The sequence below is a fragment of the Camellia sinensis genome, chromosome 15 (assembly GCF_055761805.1).
Source record: "Camellia sinensis isolate YWXY chromosome 15, ASM5576180v1, whole genome shotgun sequence".
NCBI classification, from domain to species: domain Eukaryota; kingdom Viridiplantae; phylum Streptophyta; class Magnoliopsida; order Ericales; family Theaceae; genus Camellia; species Camellia sinensis.
In genome coordinates, this window is record NC_138975.1 from 9,741,760 (window position 1) to 9,767,749 (window position 25,990).

Sequence of the window (25,990 nt, forward strand, 5' to 3'; positions counted from 1 at the left end):
CTTATAATTTAGATTTATTCTATGCAAGGATTTACGCTTTACAAATTTAATCTTCACCACATAAATATTTACCCAAAAAATTCTAAATGAATATGTTTAGGTTTTCAAATTTTTCCATGTTGACTTCAACCATAAGGTGGTTGAGATATAACCTATGATTTTTCAAATCTAATAAACTTTTTTACACAAATAATTTCACACATTAGGTATGGACTTCCTATACAATTAATAGTACTATGGTTAATTGTACTTGACATAGATATAACTTATGATTTTTCAAGTCTAATAAACTTTTTTACACAAATAATTTCACACATTAGGTATGGACTTTCCTATACAAGCAATAGTACTATGTTTAATTGTACTTGACATAGTTAGATATGGACTATTCAGTTTAACAAAATTATCATGATATTTGTAAAATGTAATTAGAGATCCAATTCACATTCATTAGTACCCATTAGAAACAAAGGCCGTGCTCTTCTCTAGTTTGGCACTCGGACCGCAAATTAGATATCCAATTTTGGTAGTTGATGTTTGTCACGTAAACACTTTCTATAAATTAATAATTTAGATCTTGTTCGCCTAAAATCACAAACCCGATATTAAGCAAAAAAATTCAAACTAATATTTAACGAGTTGTGAGTGGATAAAATTTAGATTTCGATTTATAAAAGTAGTAGATGTGCCTCAATTTGTGAAACTGTTTTCTCCAATCCATGCGCAAATTAGAGCGAAGTCATTTCCTAAAAGCAAAGATTACAATAAATTTATCTTGGTATTTTGCGCAAAAAGAACATATCTATACAATGTAGATTGATAGCAACAAATTAAATTTCAAGATATGAAGTATTTGAACGAGCGTAACCTGGCAGCTATGTAGCATTTTAATGTAACTTGAGCATTTTTATATTTTGGAAAATTATATTCACATTGTATTTTTAATTTTTTACAATTTGAAAGACTAATGAGTGTAACACACTAAAAATAGAAAGTGAATATCGTTTTATATTTTGATAGAATATATATAATTAAAAAGTGTTAGTATATAAAATAGATTTTGTGGGGATATATTTTCTGAGTATCAATACGTGGTTAAGGTGACGCCGACGTGTCAGCCGATGTTCCACGTGTCCTGGTCATGACGCCGAGGTTAAGGCACAAGAGTCCTAGAATGGGAGAAGAATTCAGTAATCCTAAGTCCATTAGAGTTAGGCTTCTATTGGGACTAGGATTGAGTTTGCTATAAAAGAGGCATCCCTATGGGTTTAAGGTACGCAATTTATGTTCTGAACAGTGAATTTAGCACTATTGATTATCTTTGAGAGATATATTGACTTGATCGTCGAAGTGCCCTGGGTGGACGAACCACCGCCGGAATCTTTTTTTTCTGTTACAGGTTAGCTGAGTGTCATCTATTCTGCCAGTGTTTTTCAGCTGAATACTGATCGAAAAATCACTCACATAGATTTAATGCATGTATTATTAATATTACTTATATAAACTAATTTATTTAAATATTGTAACTTAACAAGTTAAAAATATTTTTTCTTTTATTTAATATGCGCATAACTAGTTTTTCCTTCTTCTTTATGAGACAAGTCTTCAAAATTCAAAAAGTCATTCATTTGCTTCCGATAAATGCAAGCTTACTTTTTAAACTTATTTTCGTTTTTAATCAATTTTTAAAAGAATTTTAGTCTTTTTTTTCTTCTTCTTCTTCTTCTTTTTTTTTAAATTTTTTTTTAGATCCGTTTAGATTACAAGACCCTAAAAATTAAATAAAAAATACATTAAATAAAAACAAAAAAAAATTGAAAAAATACATTAAATAAAAAAAAAACCAACCTTTTGAGATTTTTTTGACAAAATTTGACTTGTTTTTATCATGGTCAAAAAGAGTAAATTTTTTATTCAAATTAATTTTTTTTTAACAAAACCAAAAATAAACTAAAAAAATTATGTAAATAAAAGAACTAACAAAATTACTAAATAACGTGACTTATTTAGTTATTACAAAAGTAAAAAATATATAACAAATAGTATGTTGTATTTTATATAAACTGACTTCTAAAAAATTGGGAAGTGGGGACGCTACTGCGTAGTCCACGCATCAGTGTCTGATGTGCGGCAATTTGGGTCCATTTCGGGACTTATTTTGATAATCTGAACCGTTTACATTTTAGAATACGTCAAGTAGAATATGTGTACAAAAAATCAAGTTAATCGGATATCGTTTACACATTCATCCACTTATATTTGTATCTACAAAAATAAATATAAATGTATTTTAACTTGATTAAAATAAATACAAATGTGAGTGGATGAATAGGTAAATGATATCCGATTAACTTAATTTTTTGCAGGTATGTTCTACTTGACTTATTCTAAAATATGAACGGTTCGAATTATCAAAATGGATCCGAATCACTGCACAACAGACGTTGTTGCGCGGGCTGCGCAGTAGCATCCCCACTTCCTCTAAATTGCAACAAAATAACGTTAATGCATTTATTAGTTTTATAATATTATTATGAAGTATTTACTATGTATGTAGTAAATGGATTGAGTTATTCGTGAACATGATTCGGTTTAATTTGGTAACAACTTATCTTATCTTAGTTTATATTCAAATTTATTTAACAAACGAGATAAACTTGATTTATTAAAAGTTTGACTTATAAACGTGTTATATATACATATTGTAAGTAATATTTACTGAGTTTATGATCTTGAATATTGAACTTAACCATTAATCGTTGTTTCAGTATTGAACTTTGAGTTGAGTATAAACGTAACTAATATTAATGAGTTGTGCTTTTGAGCTCCAACTAAATTAATTTTCAAGTTGAGTTCGAACTTAATTTTAGAACTTAGTAAACAAATAAATCTCCAGTTGAATATGTTGGCAAATCAGTCAAGTTGAGATGAGTATTAAGTAATTTAAATTTAATTTGAAAATTTTAACAAGCTATATAATGTGTTTACGTAACAAATCAATTTCAAATAAATTTTTATGGAGTCGAATACGAATTAAATTTAATTTTTATAATATATATAAATATTGAGTTTAGTAATAGATACAAATTTTTAACAAGTCGCACTACGAGATAAATGTACTGCAAATTGAGTCCGGATCTTCTGCCATACTTTTCGGCCGTGGTCCCTGCCGTGGTCGAAAATGACGTCGTTTTCGACCATTTTTTTTTTTAATTCAAAAAATTTATTTCCTTGTTTCCCCTCTTTTCTCTTTCTCTGTATCGTCTTCTTCGCTTTGCACCATCTACCTGAGGCGACTGAACCCTAGCAGAGAGAGAGAGGCATTGTGAGAGGCGACTGAAAAGTCGGAGTGAGGAACTGCAAGAGAACTAACGCGAACTAAGAGAGGAAGTGAGAGACGAAAGAGATGGCGGAGATGGAGGAGCAGCGCGATGATGAGCAAAGGATCGTGGGCGACGGTGAGTCTGGCGGCGATACGATGGCAGGAATGCGACATTGCGGTGACAGTGAGGTCTATTTCATCATCTTGCTGTTATATATATATATATATTATATGTATATATGTATAGATTTGTTTCAGATTTTAACCCATTTCAGATTGATTCATAGATGGTTGTTATCTTGCTGTTATATATATATATATATATGATATATATGTATAGATTTGTTTTAGAAGATCCTGTTAATTCAAATTAACCCATTTCAGATTTTAATCTGTTGCCTAGGTGTAATCTGTTAATTGAAATTAACCCATTTCATATTTACTCTGTTGAGTCCTGAATTTGGTCTGTTTGAGTTCTGAAAATGAATGAGAGTCCTGAACTTTGAGGACTGAAAATGAATGGGAATGAGAGTCCTGAACTTTGAGGACTGAAAATGAATGGTTGAGTCTTGAGTTCTGAAAATAAATGGTTGAGTCCTAAATTTGGTCTGTTTGAGTTCTGAAAATGAATGGGAGTCCTGAATTTGGTGTCTTTGAGTTCTGAAAATGAATGGTTGAAAATGAATGGGACTGCCCTGTTTGATCTGAATTGATTAACTCTATTGCCTAGGTGTAATCTGTTAATTCAAATTAACCCATTTCAGATTTTAATCTGTTGCCTAGGTGCAATCTGTTAATTCAAATTAACCCATTTCAGATTTTAATCTGTTGTCTAGGTGTAATCTGTTAATTCAAATTTGGATTTTAATATATTTGATTCAGATTAATTCAAATTCGATTCAGATTTTAATTCAAATTTGATTTTAATATATTTGATTCAGATTTTTTTCTGTTAATTCAAATTCAGATTTTTGAAATCAATTAATTCAAATTTTTTCATATGAAATGGGTTCAGTCACTGAAGTAGGTAAAGTTTATGTTCTATATATATAAGTCAGATTTTTTCATATGAAATTTTATGTTCTATATATATAGTTAATCACATTGATCTCTTTTAACATTCATACATTTAGTTTTCATTTCATAAAATTTGCCTTCATTATATGGTTTATATATATGAATTGTAGGTAATGGAAGAAAGTAATATTGTTGATGATTGTGGTTGGAAGCCGAAAGTGGGAATGTCATTTGACTCTGAACAAGCTGCATATGACTTTTACAATACGTATGGGGGAAAGGTGAGCTTTAGTATTAGGAAGGCCTATGCAAACAAGAACAAACATACGAAGGAGATAACATCACATACATTTGTATGTTACAAAGAGAGAAGTCGGGGTATTGACAAACGAGATCCACTTGTCAAAAATCTAAGACAAGAGGTAAGATGTGGTTGTGGTGCCCGATTTAGTATCAAGTTAGATAGAATTTCAGGAAAATATATTGCTTGTGATTTTGTTGAACATCATAATCATGATCTTGTGCCTCAAGATTGCATTCATATGTTGCCATCCCAAAGCAAAATATCTACCACCCAAACAATTGAAGTAGAATTAGCTTCACAATCTGGAATTCCTCTTAGATCGGCTTATGAACTATTTGGTAGGGAATCTAGTGGAAGAGCATCACTTGGTTTCACCAAATTGGACCAAAAAAATTACCTAAGATCGAAGAGACAAAAAGATTTGGAATATGGGGAAGCGGGTAGTGTGTTGCATTACTTTCATAAGAAAGTTGTGGAAAATCCATCTTTTTTTTTTGCAGTCCAATTAGATTGTGATGAGCAGATAAGTAATATATTTTGGGCTAATGCTCAAATGATCATGGACTATGCTCAGTTTCGTGATGTAGTGACATTTGGCATTACTTACAAACTAAATAACGAGCATAGACCTTTTGGATCATTTGTTGGATTTAATCATCATCGAGAAACAGTTATATTCGGTGCAGCGTTGATGTATGATGAGACTACTGAATCTTTTACATGGTTGTTTCAAATTTTTTTGGAGCCAATGTCAAACAAAGCTCCGAAAACTATTTTCATGGATCAAGATGCTGCGATGGCTAAGGCCATTCCAATTGTCATGCCCGATACAAACCATCGTCTTTGTACGTGGCATTTGATGCAAAATGCTATCAAGCATGTAAGTTCTGTTTTCGATGATGTAGGGGTCAAGGTTGTGTTTTCAAAATTTATGCATGACATTGATGATGAAGAAGATTTCCGTATACAGTGGGACCAAATGCTTGATAAGTATGATGCATTCGACAATCATTGGTTGGAGCAGACTTTTCGCGTGAATGAGAAATGAGGATGGCCATATATTATGAATTCTTGGGCAGCGGGAATGAGTACTACTCAACTTAGTGAATCATTTAATGCATTTTTGAAGGATTATCTGAATTGTGACCATAACTTGATGGAGTTCTTCATGCATTTTGAGAGGGTGCTTTATGAGAAGAGGTACAAGGAATTGGAAGCCGAGTATAATTTGTTTCAAAAATTGCCGAGGGTTTCAATTCCAACTTTGATGTTAAAGCAAGTGGTAGAGATTTACACGAAAACAATTTTTGAGGAATTCCAAAATGAGTATGTGTAGTCCATTGAAGCATCCATTATAGGCACTATTAATGATGGTGAGAGCACCATATTCACAATAAGAACAATGGTTGATGGAAAAAAAGATAATGTTATGACAATGGATAGAGGGGGTACCTTGAGTTGTAGTTGCAAAAAGTTTGAAGTGAAGGGCATACTATGTCGACATTGTGTCAAGGTGCTTAGAGATATATTCAATGTAATGGAACTTCCTCTATAATATATACTCAAACGATGAACTAAAAAAGCAATGGCTGAACGAGTGAAAGATAGACATGGGTATGAAGTGAAGGCTGATGTGAAATTACATCAAAGTGACCGATATCGGTCTTTAATGACCATGTTTAGAGCAATAGCGAGTAGAGCCGTAGAAAGTGAAGAAACTTATCAGTTGTTAGTTTCAAAAGGTGAAGAATTGAGTGTAATGGTAAGAGAAAAATTAAGTCTCCACATTTGTGGTGAAGTGGAGGTAACTGATTTTAGAAATTCGTCAAGCAACGCATGCCCACAGAGTGATGAAGTAGATTGTCCAATCCAAGCTAAGGAACTGAAGAAAAGAGAGTCAAGTAGTGAGGGAAGAAGGAGGATCAAAGGCGGGAGGGAAAAATCTATTGCAAAGAAGAAAAGGATGCAATCTATTCAGGTTTGGACATCAAAAATTGCATATGATTAAAATACAGTTTTCTTTTAAACTAAAACATTGATTTTATTTGGTTTTTCGTTGTATGTAGGGTGCCGCTGATTATACTCCCCAATGTGAATCTCATCCTCATTTCGACATGGGTAATAATTCTATTCAGGTAATATTTAATAGTAATGTGGTATTTTATGGTTAGTTTTATGACTTCCTTTCATTAAGTTCGTTCATTATATTGTTAATTGTTGTTATCTTTAATTGGTTTGCTTGGCAATGTAGTCGGGTTGTACTGTTTACACTTCCCAAGGTGAATCACAACGTCATTTCATCATGGGTGGTAATTCTATTCAGGTAATATGTAATAGTAATGTGGTCTTTGTATGGTTAGTTTTATGAATTCCTTTCATTAAGTCCGTTCATTATATGGTTAGGTTTATATCCTTTCATTGGGTTACTTGGCATTAAATTTTTTTAATCTTTAATTGGTTTGCCTGGCAATGCAGTCGGGTGTTGCTATTTATACTTGCCAAGGTCAATCACAATCACAATCACAATCTCATTTCATCATGAGTAGTAATTCTAATCAGGTAAAATGTTAAATAATGACCATGTTTTTTAGTAGAATATTTTGTTTACATACTTTATATTGGTTGTATTTAGGACCATGCTCTTGGTGTCAATTTTTCTCAATCACAACCTCATTTCGTCATGGGTATTAATTATAATAAGGTAATATTAATGTTCAATAATGTTTATTTTGTTTTTAAAATTTTTTGGTTACATACTTTATATTGGTTGTATTTAGGGTCATCATCATGATATGTACATTTCTCCATCTCAACCTTGACCTCAAGTTCTTATGGGTGGTACAAGTGGTCCTCTTCTTACGTATGGTACATATGATGTGAATTATAATTTGTGACATAGTTTACATTTAAAATGTAGTATACATTGTAATCAAAGTTGAATAGATGGTTTGGTATATTGCAGGGACATAACACGCCTCAGTCAATGCCTTCTGTGTATCCCACTCACAGATCTTTTCAGGAGTTGCTTCAAGGTACAAGTGTTGAAAACTTTACAATCCAACTCTCGTAAGTGTCACATAGTCCTGCTGACAGTCATGTACATGGACATCCTTGAGAAGTTTATTTTATCTTCATTTGTTTTGGACAGATGTATTTTGTGTTGGACAGATTTATAATGATCTGGACAAATTTGGACAGTTTTCTTTTATTTTGGACAGATTTGGTGTTATGTATGTTGGACAGATTTGGTGTTATGTATGTTAGATAGATTTGGTGTTATGTATATTAGACATATTTGGTCTTATGTATGTTGGACAGATTTGGAATGATATGGACATCCTATGGACAGATTTCTTTTATTTTAGACAGATTTGGTCTCATGAATGTTAGACAGATTTGGTTGTGTTATTTTGTGTTGCACAGGTTTATAATGTTGTGGACAGATATGGAAATAATCAATCTGGACAGATTTCTTTTATTTTGAACAGATTTGGTCTCATGAATGTTAGGCAGATTTGGTTGTGTAATTTTGTGTTGCACAGGTTTATAATATTGTGGATAGATATGGAAATAATCTAGACAGATTTCTTTTATTTTGGACATATTTGGTCTCATGAATGTTGGACATATTTGGTTCTGTTATTTTGTGTTGCACAGGTTTATAATGTTGTGGACAGATGTGGAATAATTTGGACAGATTTTTTTTTTTTTATTTTGGGCAGTTTTCTGCACAGACTTGAATTTTGGATAGATTTCATTTGTGTTGGACAGATTTGGTTGTGTTTTGGACAGCTTTGGTTGTGTTATGTTGTGGACAAATTCAATACCTGTGCAACAGATTTCATTTCTTTTATAATATAATGAATGAACAAATATAAAATGAAGACAGATTTGGACAGATTATGTTGTGGGCAGATTTCATTTCTCTTGGACAGATTTCACAGGTGAAGAACAAGTATGACCTGACCAACAATAATAATATAAAATAATGAAATCTGTCCACAACATTATAAAATAATGAAATCGTCAAGCATAGGTAATTTCAAGTAATGTCATTGACAGAAACAAAAAAGAAACGCATCACATTCGTCAAACATAGGTAATTCCATTAAGCTTTAAATATCAACATTCATAATTTAAGGTTTACAACATTCAAAACCCAAATACATCCACCAAAAAAACAAAAAAACAAAAAACTAAAAAACTAACTAAAAGGTTACATTCACTTCATTAGTGATATTAGCATGGTAAAACCAATCAACACTATGGTTGTGAACATAGACAGTTTCATCGCTTCTTGGTTTGCTTCAACTCGTTCCAATCTATTGATAATTTCATTGAGTTTGTCAACATCATAATCATAGCCTCTCTCATCTTCATTCTTCATATGACTAGCTTTACTTTCCTTTGGATATTTGATGCATTCCCAGTCGAAGCCGCTCCCCACCCAAAGTACTCGCACATCCTATCTGCACACTTGAAATACAGCCTCCCTGGATTTTTCTCTGATTCCGATATGAACACTGCAGCTTTTTTTCCACAATTGCATCTTCTATTTTGCAAATATCCAGCATCAATGTTTGAACCCGTTGACATGATCCTAGTAAGAGCATTTTATGATACAATCAGTCCATTACAACTTAAGACAACATTCAAATAAAGATATAAAATAAAACACTAATCAATGATATAATAACCATTTGTCTAATAAACATTGTCATTTTCATGTTCATGTTCATTCCTAGTTCATATATATAGTTCATGTTCAAACCAGTAAAATAGCACACTGTTGTTTATATGCATTGTCATTATTCATGAACACACTGTTGTTTATAGCACACTGCTGTTCGTATGCATTGTAAAATAGCACACTGTTGTTCAAACAATTCAGATCAAACAGGGCAGTCCAAATTCAGATCAAACAGGACTGTCCAAATTTAGATCAATCAATTCAAATCAAACAGGGTAGTCCCATTCATTTTCAAATTCAGGACTCCCATTCATTTTCAAATTCAGGACTCAACCATTCATTTTCAGTCCTCAAAGTTCAGGACTCCCATTCATTTTGAGAACTCAAACAAACCAAATTCAGGACTCAACCATCGAAATTTAGTCCAAAAGTGTCAAAAATTGAATTCCTCAATCATTCTGTTGCCATATAAAAGGAAAAAAATCTGAATCATTCTGTGTCAAAAGTGTCAAATAAAAGGAAAAAAAAAATTCATTTTTAATAGTAATGTGGAACCCAGATTAAGGAAGGCCAGATTAACACAATCATTCTGTGGAACCCAGATTAAGGAAAATTGGACAAATGTTTCTTCATACTATGGAACCCCCTTTAGGCCCAGATTAATGTCATTATTCCAATAAATTGGGAATAAAACAAATGTTGAACATATTAAGTAGTTCAAAAATTGGGAAAAAATTGAACTAGTTCATATACATAGTTCATGTTCATATACGTAGTTTATGTTAAAAAATTGGGAATAAATTCGGAATAAGACCAAATCAACAAATTAACACAAAAAAAAATTGGAAAAAAATTGAACAGAAATAACACCAAATCTGTTTCAACAACAAATCCATCAAACTCAACATAAATCAGAAGCATCTATTGGCAACAAAATCATATTAAAAAAAAGTAAAAAAACACGAAGGGACGAAGGGAGAAAATGAGAATGAAGAGATCTGGACCTCGTCGTCGTCGGCTGCCGCTTCCCCACGCCTCACCGTTGTCTCTCATCTCCTCGCTGTAGTCGTCTCTATTCTCTATTCGTCTCACTAGGGTTCAACACCAGACAACAAAGGCTGAAGCAACATATAAACAACAAAGGCTGAAGAAAAAAAAAAAGAATTAAAAAAAAAATGGTCGAAAACGACGTCGTTTTCGACCACGGCAGGAAAGTATGGCAAAAGATCCAGACTCCTTAAAATTGGGATAAGATTTTTTTCATACTTGCATTTCTTCATATTCATTCATACTTTTCTTGTTGGTTTAAATTTAGATTTACATCGATAATTCAAACTGTCTATTTTATAAGTTTCATAATAAAAGTTATCTATGAAAAAAAATTATTTTATCGGACATCTATATATATAAGAATAAATCATATTTTATTTTATAAAATGAAAACAAATAAAATTATGACTTTAAACCATTTATTTTACAAAACAAAACATGAATTATTTTTATATTTATAATCATTCGATAAATTTAATTTTTTATATAAAACCTAATAAATTATTTGAATCATAAAAATGAATCTAAACTGAAATAAAAGAGAAATATGGAGACAAGATGTTTGGTTTGTTTTTGGAAAAAAATTCTCTACAAATAAATTTTTAAGAGTAATTAAACCAAATAAATTTTTTTAAAAAAAATCTTAAAATTTTGTTTGGTTTATTTCTTTCCAAAATCACTCTCTCTCATACATATCAAATCAATTACTTTTTTTAAAACTCTCTTCTCAAAATAATTTTTTAAGACCATTTCTAAAAAAGACAAACTAAACAAATATTCATACTTTTTACCTCAAAAATTACTCTAAAAACACAAACCAAACAAATCCGAAATATGGGGGCGTATTATCCCCTTAAAACCTGCCTCTTTCGTGCCGATTTCACCACTTGCTCAAAACTTCTAGCGTATATAAATATTTGCTTGCTTCTAAAACCTCCAACTTTATTTTTCCTTCTCTATCAAAAACATTTTCTCAGGAGAAAAAATATTCCAAGAAAATACGCTCTGTTGATTTTCCTTTTGTTAAAATCGATTTCGCTTTTACTCAAATCTCCAACATTTTCCTTCCAGAAAGAAAAGATTTTCTCGGAAAAGAAAGAAGATGTGTGGCGGTGCCATCATCTCCGATCTCATTGCGCCGTCGCGTAGTGGCCGGCTAACCGCCGATTTCCTCTGGCGCACCGATGTGAAGAAGAAGCCTAGCAGTCACTACTCCAAACTCTCGCGATCCGAGGTCATCGATCTCGGCGATGATTTCGAGGCCGATTTTCAGGGTTTCAACGATTACTCTGATGGTGAGAACGATGGCGTCAAGCCCCTCGCCTTTTCTGCTTCCAAGTCAGGGTTTTCTGATGGTAACAACCAATTTCTATCCCATTTCTTATTTTAATCGGTTCAAAATTGAAAATTTGTTTGTTAATTTTAGGGATCCAGCTCGATTTTGTTTCTTAGTGATATTTTTTCTTATTGCTGTAATTTCTGATGCCTTTCCTGTTTATTTCGATCGCTTTTGAGCTTGGCATAGAATTTGCTTATATTTTCTAGGAAAATACTCTCTGGGTAAATTTATTGGAATTATTTTTTGTAGCAAATAAATTGTCATGTGAGGATAATATGTAGGGGAAAAAAAGGTCTTCTTATGTCTTTGATGTAAATTTAATTTTAATTTCTCATTGATACAGAGACAGCCATAAGGCTACTTAATCTTGATGGGTTTTCCCCTGAAAAAGGTTTATCATGTCTTAACGAACTTGAGAAGAAATTTCTTTAAAATCTTGACTCGAAATAAATCAAATTAAAACTACCCTGCAATATTTATTTATTTTTTCCTGCTGATGACTTCAAAGTTGTCTCCAAGTAATAGTTGTTGTATAAAATTTAGATTATATTTTGGAAATTTGATTTTGTTTGTACAGAATTGTTTATTTTATTTATTAGCAGATCTTCTAATAATCTATGCTCGCCCAACTTGAAACTAGGGTAATTGGGTTTGTTTTTTTATCAGCGAAATTCAGTTGGTAGTTGTTAGATTAGCAGCAAATCAGGTTTTTTGTGTCCATTATTAGATCAAATGGCCTTCCATGTTTGTAGTATAGTTGCTAAATTCATTTTTTTTTTTATTTTTTAAACTTAATATTGCATATCATGTTGTTTGAAGAAATAGTAGTGATGTTGAAGTTTTTATTCCCTGTCATTTATTTGTTTCCTGTCTTAAAAAAAGAAGAGTTGGCTTGGGGGATGGAAATAAGAAAGTTTATTTGTTGCCTTTAGATCATCGTCTTTCCTCAGATCATATCATTATTCATTGTCTTTCTTCAGATCGTATTGTTATTAATGATTATATATATTACGGTTTAGTCATTTGATGTTTAAATCATAGGTCTTTCTACAAATCGTATCGTTATTAATGATTATTGCTTTTATATATATTATGCTAGTCATTTGATGTTTAAATCATAGGTTTGAAAATATTTATTTCTTTCTTTCTTGTTACTGAAGGTCCTAGATCTGCAAAATCTGTGGATCTAAATAAGCAGGCTGACAAAGCTGGTAAGAGAAAGAGGAAGAATCAGTACCGAGGAATTCGGCAGCGCCCATGGGGTAAATGGGCTGCTGAGATCCGTGACCCAAGGAAAGGGGTCCGGGTTTGGCTTGGAACTTTCAACACTGCTGAAGAAGCTGCAAGAGCCTATGATGCCGAGGCAAGGAAGATTCGTGGCAAGAAAGCTAAGGTAAATTTCCCTGATGAAGCTCCATCTAATGCCCCAAGGCATATAATCAAGGCAAATACTCATAAAGTACTTGCCAAGGAAAGCCCAATCTCTGATCAGCCTAGCCTGAACAACAATTTCAATTTCATAAACAACCTAGATGATGATTACTACATGAATTTTGTGGAAGAGAAACCACAAACTAAGCCATATGCGCTTACCGATGCCTACCCTGCCTCTGGAGATGGTGGGCTCAGTTCATTTACCCCGTCAGAGGGTACTACTACCCTTTATTTTAATTCAGATCAGGGAAGTAACTCGCTTGGTTGTTCTGACTTTGGGTGGGGAGAATATAATGCAAAGACACCAGAAATATCATCTCTTCTTTCAGCAACTATAGAAGGTGATGAAGCTCAGTTTGTAGAAGATGCTAATCCTTCAAAGAAACTGAAGTCTAGCCCTGTAGATGTGGCACCTATTGAAGAAAATAATGTGAAGAATTTGTCTGAAGAGCTTTCTGCTTTCGAGTCCCAAATGAAATTCCTTCAGATCCCGTATCTTGAGGGCAACTGGGATGCTTCAGTGGATACATTCCTTGGTGGAGATGCAACTCAGGATGGTGGAAACCCGGTGGATCTTTGGACCTTTGATGATCTTCCTTCCATGGTGGAGGGAGTTTTCTGAGCAACCTTCCCGCTTGCTGGTTTTCTGTAAATAAGGCTACAAGTCAGTAATTTTCCTTGCTCTAATAGATTCTTGTATATTTCATCACATGCATTTCTTGGAATAGGATTCTTCGCAATAATCTTGCGATAATCAAGATTACATGTTTGTGTTTTGGGATTTAAACCATTCACTGAAACCACAATTGATTGTGTTTTGGGATTTTAAACCACAATTCGCAAGATTATTGCAAGAGTGATTATTACAAAGAATCCTAGTCCGCATTCCTGTTGGTTCATTCATTTTCTCTATGAAAGGATATCTAGCTTTATTGTAGGCTTTTTGTTTTTGTGTTTTTGTTTTCAGGTGTGTTTATTGTTGAAGTGGTGACAGACAGTAAACTATGCTCAAGCCATATATGGAGGGTGTGTTATCAATTTGGCTTTTGGTAATGTGGAGCAAGTAAATAGGTGCTTAGGTTTATTTTTATTTCAAGAATTTCTATTAGGATTTGTATTTTGATGTCTGTAAGGATGATGGCATGTGATGAAAATTAACTTTGACAATACCGACTTTGTTGTTTGTTCCTATGATTGTGGGTTCATGGTTCTTCTTACTTGATTCTTAGTGGTATATTTGAATGTTTTTATTACTCTTATTGTTATTTTGTTTGATTTGTAAACTTTTTGGGAGGGCATTTGGTTGCTCAAAATGTTTGCTTCTAGTAGGCTTTTGTACCTGCTTTATTTTCATTTGGCAAATAATGGTCTAGAGCATGCCTCTGAAATGTCTTCCAAGTAGCATATCACCTTCCAAGCTTGAATTTGTTGACTGAAGTGAGAAAACTCAGCCTCATTTGGGAACTTATTTTAGTTGATTTTTTTGCTTTTTGATTAGGGAAATGATTTGTAGCCCTAAAATCCTCACCCCTAATCCCCCTAATTTCCATTTCTGGCAACTGTTTCCTTTTTTTTTTTTTTTTCTTTACTTAATATGGAAATTAGGGGGATTAGGGGGATGTTTTTTAGGGGATGTAGCATGACCCTTTTGATTATTCGTCATTTGAAAAGTTAGTTATTTTAGTAGGGTATTTTAATTTTTGGTTGTTTTAATAGGTTAAAATATTTGTATTTGAAAAGATGGTTGATTTTTTTTTTTTTTTTTTTTTAACAATTTTTTGATATTTGTGAGAGAAAAAATAAAATGATTATGAATTTGATGTGAGATTTTATTTTATTGTTTATTTTAATTTATTTTGTTTTTTGTGAATTTTAGTCCAAAAAGTTATTTATTTATTTTTTTTTTTGTCAAACATGGCCATATGAGATGGGAAAAAATTATGGTGGAAATGCTTTGTGAATTTTTTTTATAATTTTTTTTTAGGTGCAACGGAAATAATTTTTTTTTTTATAAAAAAATAATTGAATAAATAATTGTGAAAGAAAAATAATTGAATAAATAATTGAATTTTTTTTATAATTGAATAAATAATTGTGAAAGAAAAATAATTGGTTGATGTGTAGGATGTAATATTTTGTTTTATTAGTTTTTTTAGTTATTATTTTTTATTTTTATTCACTATTTTAATTAATAAATAAAAAAAGTTCCCAATCCAAGCTTTCAAACACGTCTTGATTTTTTTTAATTAACTAGTGAAAAATTTTAATTTTTAAATTTCTTAAATTGTTATTTAACTGTGACAGAATTTGATAATTGCATGAAATCTTTGTGTTTTTGTATTTTTTTTTTCACTTTAGGTATTATAGTGAGAAATTTACCTTCAATTTGTAAGTATTGGAGCATCAGGCTTCTTATATTAGTTTTTGAGGGTTATATTAGACAAATAAGTTTCAAACACTCTTGTATTATGTTAGTTATAGCAAAATAAATTTTGATATTATTATAATACGTCGCTTGATGTAATAATGTCCGGTCAACATGTTATAAAATATTTTATTATTTACTTCAGAGAAAATATCACTTTTGTTTGTCAAAATTGAGTAATTTTCATCAAGTAGTCGATCATCTATCAAGTCGGTTATTCATGTTCTTTCTTTTGAGTTGTTTGGCAAGTTGGGTTTGAGCTATTTTTTAATTAAAATTTACAAAAAGATAAAATAAATTAAAATAATTAATAAAATAAAATGTCACATCAAATTCATAATTATTTTATTTTTTGTTTCATAAAAATTATATCTAACTACAAAAAAAATCTAATTATCTTTTCAAACACAAAAATTTTAACTTACTAAAATAGTAACTTCCCCCAAACACCCACTTCATTACTTTGTTGTCTGTTGGTTTTTTAAAATTATTTAAATAGGAAAAAAATAAATAATTTATAAAATAGAGAGTTGGATAAAATGTGTACTTAACAAAAATATTAGATAAATATAAAAATAAATTTTTAGTTCTAATTTAACTTAAAATTTACTGAGTGATGCTTTTATAGGGTGAAAGATGTGAGCAACGCAATGGTCAATTTTGGTTGGACAGTTGAAGGGAGTGGGTGGTGCAGCTCATGCACGGAAAATGTCCCATTATAAGGTTGGTGGTCATGTGAAGGCAGAGAAGAGCTTTATTTCTTTATTATTTATTAGAATCAATCAAAATAGGCCACCTACTTGCCGGAAGTCAGTGAGAGGGTTTGGTGGGAAAAAATTATTAAGCCTCCGTTTGCAAGGTGAATTAATTTTTTGACTTATTTATTTATTTTAATTTGGATTAAAAAATTTAATTTGGAAAGAATTTTTAAATTTTTTAATATTTTTTTAGAGAAGAATGTAATAATTATGAATTAGATGTGATATTTTATTTTTTGTGGTTAAAATAATTTATTTTGTCTTTTATGGCTAAAATAGCCAAACAAACCCCAAATAGCTCTTCCCAAATGGAGCTTAAGTATTTTTTAAATATTACGGCCAAGTTTGGAATGTTTTACAAAAAAAAAAAAAAAAAAAAAATTAAAAAGTTATTCTAAAAATTAAAAAGTTATCATTATTTTACTAAAAAAAAATATTAAAAATTAAGTTAATACATAATTACATTTCGGACAGTTCTGCGGTCCAACAGGGAAGGCGACTTTTGGGGGAAAATTGCACGGTTTCAGGTGCACAAATAACACGGTGATGTTCGACTTGTAGGGGTTCATCATAGGTCATTTTTTAATAATATGAGCCGTTCAATATATAGAGCTCGTCGAGTAATGTATGCCTGTAAAAAATCACGTTGATAGGATATCGATAAATATATGATCAAATTAATTAAAATTTATAAAATAGATGGTGTTATAGTTAACGGTTAAAAAAAACTAATTCGATCAGATAACTATCGATATCCGATCAAATTGATTTTTTACAAGCATATAGTACTTGACGAGTTCTACATATTAACGATTTTGATTAGCAAAATAGGATCCATGGTGGGCCCTCACGGGCGGAATAACACCTAAGTTTGGCTAACCAATAAAAGTGCACTTATTTCATCTTTTTATCTTTTTTGGGTCACATCAATCAACATCTTCTCTCTACTTTTTCTACACATAATACAAAAAAAGTCAAAAAATACACTTATTTAGTCTTCCCAAACTTGATCTTAATACCCAAAAAGCAGAGAATCATATCCCAAATACCCTCTGCGCACGCTGTCCACCTATTTCTTCATCGTAGTGCCCATTCCCATACATTAATTTATATAATTTTTTAATATATATTTTTCATAAAAAATTAAAAAATTATCCCAAATAATTATATTTTTTTCCTTAACTTTTTAGTCCAAAAATTTAAAAAGTACACTTATTTAGGACACTCCAAACAACCCTGTACGTGTTTATATTTTTTTTATTAATTATTGTATATTATATTTTTGGATAAATTATAAATACATACTTTTTAAGTTTTGATTAAAATACGAACCTTCTGTTGTAGTTTTAGAAATTACATTCATCCCTTGAGGCTTCTAATTTTATAATAAATCGTCATTTTTACTAATAAATCATTAAGTCAATTAACAATTTTTAATGATATTAGAAATATGTTTCAATTAATAATTTAGATAATTTTATTATTATATAGAAAAATAATTATAAATTTTATTTTTTTAGATAATTTGTTAAATAAAAATGCTAACAAAGAGATATTTGTAATTTTTCAAATTATAAAAATAATCCGTACTTCAAACAAACTCTCAAACAATATATTTATAATATATCATATATTTTTTTATTATGTCTTTTAATAATTTATAATTTTGCAATACAAAATTATATAAATTTTTTATCTTCCATCAATTATAACATTCCTTTAAAATATCAAACACTAAATAATTACTCATTTGGTGGGTGGGTGCGTTGTTGGGAGAGTCTTGGAATGATTTGAGGCATATGTGGGTCCCATATATTCTTGGAGATTACACTGGCCTTGTTATATGAGCCCACTCACTCTCTCTCTCTCTCTCTCTCTCTCTCTATCTCTGCACAATGATCAAGCCCGACAAAAAGGGTAGAATAGTCCAACAGAAAAAATTATTTGGTGGTTTTGGTGAAAGTTTGAATACATATATAGAGGTTTATTTTAAGAAAATGGTAAAAAGTAATTTTTTTTACTTTTAATTAAACTTTTGATTTTTTTAGATAAATGATTTGAAAAGCTGATAAAAAGTTATTTTTAATGTTTTTGATTAATATTTATTTATGATGTCAAATCACAAAAAAATGACCAAATTACCCATATTAATTTAAAATATTTACAACTTCACTCATGCAGCGCCTATTGTATACATGAGAGGTAAAATTGTAATTTTACTAGTAATTAAAAACTAACTTCCCAAGTAAAAAAAAATATAAAAAAATTAACTTTTAACTTTTATTACAAATCAAAAAAAAGTTATTGGCAAGAGCTAAATGGGGCTTTTTTTGGCAATTTTAGTCACAAAAGACAAAATAGACTATTTTAGCCACAAAAAGCAAAATATCACATCTAACCCATAATTATTACATTCTTCTCTCACAAAAAAAATCAAAAAAACTAAAAAGTTAAAAAGCCCTTCCCAAATCAAACTTTTTAGCCGAGGCTAAAATAGTTAAAAAAATCAAAAAATTAAAAAGCCAATCCACTTCTCAAACGGAGGCTAAAAGCCAACTTTCCAAAATAGCTCACAATGAGAGATGTTTCACGAACGAGGCATGAGGTTCACTCGTAGGATTCATCATTTGTGGGATATTTGTGATTAATTTAGGTTTATTTTTTGTGTTTTTAGTACTGTTGAATGATAAAATTTTAAGACAAGTTTGTGTCGTGTTTTAATTTTATATTTTTATTAATTAAGGGCCCATTTGACAATATTATAAATAAATTGTTTATCTTATTAACTTATTTGAATCATGTTAATTTTTTATTTTTTTACACTTCTTTTTATAACAAATTTAAAAATTAATTTAAAAATAATAACAAAAAATGTATATATATATGTATATATTTTTTTGAGTTTTTGCAAAATAATTTTAAAAATGTGAAGTGATAAATGGTGTGAGATATTATTTCAAAGTCACCGAATTGTTAGAGTACATATGAAGGTAGAATCTCACATTGGATAAATGATAAAATATATTAGCTTAATATACATTAGATGAACTCTCCACTTATAAGCTTAAGCTTTTAAGTGGATATGAGTTCCATATAATGTATGTTCGACCGTGATATGACTTTTGTGGACTTTATAATTTCTTCTTAATAGATTGGGTCAGTATTGCTGTGCCCTTGTGAGCTCTCTAATTCTTTAACAATTCGTATCAAAGTTGATAATAGACGATCTATGGGCAGACTCTCCTGGAACATTGTTTATTGACTTCTAAAATCAATAGGCATCTCTCAAAGATATTTCATGGGTCCATCCTCTCAAAATAATCCATACAACATACTATCTCAAATGTCCAACAAAAAAATAAAAATAAAATAGTACCATTAGTCTATTACAACATGGAACAATAGTTGTTCAAATAAAACATATAACATCAATAAAACAACATTGTTTTCCTAAAAAAATGATATAACCACAACTTTCATCGTCTCCTTCAACTTAAATTCTTGTTAAATAACAAAAGAAAAAAAAAATCAATACTAATAATAAGATGCAAAAAATGTTAACAATTAAAACAAAAAAGATGGCACCTAACACAAAAGTACGACACGACTCATCCAAGTCAATCTCATCATCATCATATATAGTCGCGTAGTCCATCGATTCCAATATTGAATTTTCTAAAATGTAAAGAATATAAATCAAGTATTGAAATTATTCCATAGTAATATAAAATTGAAATAATAATATGTAAATTTACTTCAGTACCTTTCATCTCTAGAACCCACAACTAACTTTGTGCACACATTAATATTTCTAATGTGTTTGGATGAAGTCTATTACAATGTGGGCTCACCAACCTTCTACTAGTGCTAAATGCTGACTCAGAAGCAACGGTAGATACAGGAATAGCTAAAATATCTCTAACTATTGCTTGTAAGGTCGGATACTTTGTTCTATTGGCTTTCCACCAATTCAAAACATCAAAACTTGAAATTCTTGGCAAACATCATCTTCTAAATAATGGTCCAACTCTGATCTTACATTCTTCATTTTTTTTACTTCTCCTTCTACTAATAAACAAATCATACTCTGAAAGAGTCTCTACAAAAATTTCTATATGGATAGAAGATTCACCAACAATATCGGTCTCCATACCAACTTGGTTCTGATACTCTTGCAACAAATCATAACAAATCTGACGAACCCTATCAATTTTCTCTTCAACTTTGTCTCCATAAAGTTTTTTAAAAATAAATCTCCAATACACTCATCTTGTACGTAAGATCAAGTACAACACAACAACTCTAATAACACCATGTATCACTAACAAATATTTATCAAATTTTTTAATCATTTTTGATGCCATTATTCTAACCACTTCAATTTCACAAGAGAGCTACTGAGACAGTGCCATCCTAATCTCACATAACGCTAGGAAACAAACATTGGTTGTGGGATACTTAGTGCTAGAAAATAACTCTATGATAGAAAAAAAATATCTTAAACCTCCCACTGATCTCTCTAGTAAACTCCCATTCTTCCTCACTTAGCATGGTCTTATATTGGGGCTCTCTATTTTTCAACTGAAAAAAGACAATCTTATACAATAAGGCAGTTTGAAGCATCAAGTATGTTGAATTCCACCTAATTGTACAATCAAGTCCTAATTTCTTAGTGTGTAGATTGTGCATTTGATTGTCTGTTTCTTCAAATTTCCCTTGTCTTTTAGGTGTTGCTGTCCAATAAACCATATTCTCACGAATTTTTTCTACATCCAGTCGTATGACATCCAGTCCATCTTTGACAATCAAATTCAAAATATGTGCACAACAATACGTATGAAACGAAGCACCACCCAACAAAAGCAATATATTACTCAACTTATCCATTAACATAGTAATCATGGCATCATTTGTGGAGCAATTATCAATAGTAACAATAGAGATTTTTCTATCAATATTTCAATCCATCATACATTCAAGCAAAGTAATCACAAAGAACTTTTTTTGTGTGTGGACATGAAAAATAAATAAACCTAAAATACAATATGTTGGACCATTTTAATATCGTTTATTTATTTATTTTTATTTTTTTTAATATGACCTTTTGTATTATGGATCTTATTTTGTTTTGTTCATGAATCTCATTTGGTTTGGTGAATAGAGATTCATTTGTTTTTGGTGACCTTTTGTTTTGCTCCTGATGGAGATTAATTGGAAGGTCATGGGGTTGGTGGTGAGTTAATAATCATTATTTTTTTTAGTGTAATTTGTAAGTCCTAGTGGCCTATAAATTGTTCCTCCCATTTACTATTTTCTACACCAACTATTTTTCTATATTTGAGAGATTACTAGTCAAAAAATGGTGTTTTTTCTTAGTGAAACTTTGGATTCACCATCTTGTGCAGAGTTGGCTTGAACCACACGACAAGTGGTCGGGCTGTTGTATCCTAGAGGGGACAAGTCATAGTTTTGTGACTGTTGCATCGGTATTTGGGTTCCTCCTACCGCAGTAGACTTAATCTCCTTAAAGAAAACGAGATATCCGTGCCTCAACCTGATCTATTTGTATCTCATTTTATTTACATTATTTATCAATAAAATATAAATTTTCCAGCATTTTCCCCAACAATTTTAAGGAGATCAACAATGGGACAAGTACTAGAAAAAATCAATAACGGGATTAGAGATCTCAACAAGCCTTTCAAATTCAAGGGAGTTCATTTTAAGAGGTGAAAAAGAAAATTTCTTTTTTATTTCAGCCTTTTGAAAGTTGCTTATATGCTTATTGAGAAGAACCCAAACAAAATCCCAACTGAGGAGATGAATGATGAAAACTACGAGGCACATGAAGTAAAAGTGGCTTCCTACAATACAGATAAGTATAAATGTCAATTTTATCTCTTAAATTTCCTTACTGATTAATTTTATGATTATTATTATGACAGCACTTACACTTTGTTTTCTATTAATTTTTGGCATGTTTAGAATTAATTCCTAAAGTGACAAAAAATTTTGAGAAATGTAAAGTTTGCAGTAAAGCAAAAATTACCAAGAGGCCTCATAAAAGTGTTAAAAAAAATACCGAATTGCTAGAATTATTTCATATTGATTTGTGTGAGTTTGAAGGAATTTTAACTCGTGGTGGTAACCGATATTTTATCACTTTTATTGATGATTTTTCAAAATACACAAACGTATATTTATTTATTTTTTAAAAAGTGGTGCTTTTGAGAAATTTAAAGAATTGCTTCTTGAAGTGAAAAATCAATTCGGTAAAAAGATTAAGAGAATTAGAAGGCCGGGAGAATGAATCTCTTAGATTCAACTCTTTTGTTCAGTCAATAGGAATCATTCATGATACTACTCCACTATATTCACCTTTATCTAATGGCGTAACTGAAAGAAAAAATAGAACGTTAATTGACTTGACGAATGCTATACTTATTGATTCAGGTGCTCCCTTAAATCTTTAGGGTGAGGCCATTTTGACAGCTTGCCATGTGATAAATAGAGTGCCACACAAAAAGAGTAAAATTGTACTTTATGAGTTGTGGCGAGGGCAAAAACCAAATCTAGGTTATTTGAGGTTTTGAGGTTGTTTAGTTTTTATGAGACTTGCAGATCCTGAATGACCTAAATTGGATGAACGAGCAACCACTTGTGTTTTTCTTGGGTATGTGTTGCATAGTATAGCCTATAGGTTTTTTGATATGAAAAATAATATTATTTTTGAATCAGGTGATACTATTTTTCAGGGAAATAAATTTCCTTTCAAATCTAGAAATAGTGGGGGTCAAATAATTTCTGAAAATATTTTATTCATGACCTTTTGTCAAATAATCTACTCCATTTCAAGTTTTTCAGGAACAAAAAAATTCTCAAATCCAACCAAGAAAGAGTAAACGAGCTAGAGTTAAAATAGATTTTGGCCCTAACTATTATCTTTACAATGTGGAAAAAATTCCTCTTACAGTGCCAGAAGCTTTATCATCACCTAATGCTAATTTCTTGAGAGAGGCTGTAAATGATGCGATAGATTCACTACTTTCAAATAAAATATGGAAACTAATGGATTTACCTCCAGGTTGTAAAACTATTGGATGTAAATAGGTCCTTCGTAAAAAATTTAAACCGGATGGAACTATAGATAAATATAAAGCGAGGCTTGTCACTAAAGGTTTTAAGCAACAAGTTGATCTTGATTTCTTTGATACATTTTCTCCGGTTACTAGAGTTCTATCCATTAGACTGTTGATAGCAGTGGCTGCAATTCATGATTTAAAAATTTATTAAATGGATGTGAAAACAGCATTTTCAAATGGAGATCTAGATAAGGAGATTTACATAGATCAACCCGAGAGCTTTGTGGAGCCTGGCCAAGAAAGTAAGGTGTGTAAGCTAACTAAATCCTTTTATAGTTTAAAACAGGCTCCTGAACCGTGGCATGAGAAATTTAATTCCTGCATGTTTGAGAATGGCTATAAGACTAATGAATGTGATAAGTGCATATATTATAAAACTTATGAGAATGCACATGTGATTATTAGCCTATATGTGGATAATCTACTTATTTTTTGCTCTAATTTGCATATTATAAATGAGTCTAAAAATATACTTAATAGCCATTTTGATATGAAAGATCTTGGTGAAGTCAATTTTATTTTGGGAATTAAAATTACCAAGACTAATGATGGCATTTTTCTTGATCAGTCGCTTTTTGTTGAGAAAATTTTAAAGAAATATAATTTTCTAGACTATAAACATGTTGCTACTCCTTTTGATGCAAGCATACATTTATCTGTTGTAACAAATGAAAAAGAAGTGATTAATCAAAAGGAATATGTTAGCATGATTGGTAGTTTGAGATTTGCTACTGACTGTACTAGACTTGACATTGCATATGCTGTTGGAGTATTTAGCAGGTTTATTAGCAAGCCAAGTTGAGATCATTGGCTAGCTATGGGAAGAATTATGAGATATTTATCTCGTATCAAAAATTATAGCTTGTTTTATAACAAGTATCCTGTGGTACTTGAGGAATATAGTGATGCCGATGGAAACACTTTGTCAGGTGATTCTCTCTCTACCACCGAGTTTTATTTTTACCTTGGGTGGTGGTGCTATATGTTGAAAGTCTAAAAAATAGACTATAATTGCTAATTCTACAATAGAAGCTGAGCTTATAGCGTTAGCTTCAGTATGTGAAAAAGTGAATTGGTTGAGAGATTTGTTACATAAAATCCCTTTTTGGGAAAAACTAATTCCTCCTGTGTTAATTTGTTGTGATAGCACTGCTGCTATTGGTAGAGTGAACAACCATTTCTATAATGGTAAATCCTGACCTATTCGAAGGAAACACAGTAATGTGATGTCCTATTTGAGTAATGGCATCCTAACTGTGAATTATGTAAAATCTTGTGATAATCTTGCGGATCCGTTAACCAAGGACTTGGCGAGAGATAGGGCCTGGAATACATCAAGGGGGATGGGTTTGAAGCCTATAAATCATAAACCATGTATGAGGATACCCAACCTAGGGACTAGAGATCTTGTAACTAGGTTCAATAGGAAGAACGAATCATATAGTGGTTGTAAAAATACACTCCTTAATACTTTATTATCCATCCCTATAATGTAAGTGCATTTGTCCTATAATGTTGGAGGGTTGAGTTTTTATACTCTTAATGAAATTATGTAGCTCTTGTTGAGTGGGGTGTGTAAATTACACGAACATCTTTGACAGATTTCACTTATGTGAGCATGAAAATAGGGCCGCTTTTTATGAGAACAAGACTTATTCTCAAATATGCTCATAAAAACTGAGATTAGCACAAGGCCGTAATGTGTTGGCTATTAAAAGCTCATGTCAACACCTAAATTATTATGTGTGAGCAGTAATATTTTATTTCCCTTAAGTAGTCATAGTTCAAGTCTGAAACTACTACTGACTCTAGAGTAGAAGTTGTTATTTCACTAATGAAGATTCAATGAAGAACACACCTTCATGATATATACTAGTCTATCTTTGTTTGGTAATCTCTCTTGTCCTTGTTGATATTAAAATGAGCGGAGGATTGTTGGACCATTTTAATATCATCTATTTATTTATTTATTTATTTATTTTTATTTTTTTAATATGACATTTTGTCTTATTCATGGATCTTATTTTGTCTTGTTCATGAATCTCATTTTGTTTGGTAAATGGAGATTCATTTGTTTTTGGTGACCTTTTATTTTATTCATGAATGGAGATTAATTGGAAGGTCATGGGGTTGGTGGTGAGTTAATGATCATTATTTTTTTTGGTTTAATTTGTAAGGTCCTAGTGGCCTATAAATTGTTCCTTTCATCTACTCTTTTCTACACCAATTATTTTTCTATCTTTGAGAGATTACTAGCCAAAGAAGGGTATTTTTTCTTGGTGGAGCTTTGGGTTCACCATCTTGTGCAGAGTTGGCCTCAACCATACGACAAGTGATCAGGTAGTGTCACGACCCAAACCCGCCCCTGTAGGTTTAGCACCGTAACTGGCCAGTAATCCGTGGATTACCAAAGGCCTTAGAACAGATTAGCAAATAATAAGGGGCTGCAGAAGTAATAATACAAAATAGACAAGGTCCAATGAGCTGTGATAACGTACATGTGACAGAA

At 31.2% G+C, this 25,990-nt stretch overlaps 2 protein-coding genes and 2 long non-coding RNA genes across 4 annotated transcripts; 2 read left to right on the plus strand and 2 right to left on the minus strand.

The window, feature by feature from the left end:
• The first annotated feature begins 3,406 nt into the window (after nucleotides 1–3,406).
• On the plus strand, nucleotides 3,407–5,691 carry LOC114267465 (protein FAR1-RELATED SEQUENCE 5-like). Its single transcript, XM_028208503.2, has 2 exons — nucleotides 3,407–3,511; nucleotides 4,510–5,691. The coding sequence occupies exons 1-2, from the start codon at nucleotides 3,407–3,409 to the stop codon at nucleotides 5,689–5,691; spliced, it is 1,287 nt and encodes a 428-aa protein (XP_028064304.2).
• Nucleotides 5,692–8,728: 3,037 nt separating this feature from the next.
• Nucleotides 8,729–10,450, minus strand: LOC145813622 (uncharacterized). The gene is made up of 2 exons (XR_014356811.1): nucleotides 10,338–10,450; nucleotides 8,729–9,243 (listed from the first exon to the last, which is right to left on the minus strand). It is a non-coding gene; the product is annotated as an uncharacterized LOC145813622 (long non-coding RNA).
• A 767-nt stretch (nucleotides 10,451–11,217) lies between these two features.
• On the plus strand, nucleotides 11,218–14,323 carry LOC114267430 (ethylene-responsive transcription factor RAP2-12). The gene is made up of 3 exons (XM_028208462.2): nucleotides 11,218–11,738; nucleotides 12,883–13,820; nucleotides 14,124–14,323. Exons 1-2 carry the CDS (start codon nucleotides 11,486–11,488, stop codon nucleotides 13,776–13,778), a joined length of 1,149 nt encoding a protein of 382 aa, XP_028064263.1. The 5' UTR covers nucleotides 11,218–11,485; the 3' UTR covers nucleotides 13,779–13,820; nucleotides 14,124–14,323.
• LOC114267431 (uncharacterized) lies at nucleotides 11,325–15,026 on the minus strand. The gene is made up of 2 exons (XR_003630940.2): nucleotides 14,801–15,026; nucleotides 11,325–14,642 (listed from the first exon to the last, which is right to left on the minus strand). It is a non-coding gene; the product is annotated as an uncharacterized LOC114267431 (long non-coding RNA).
• Nucleotides 15,027–25,990: the final 10,964 nt, after the last annotated feature.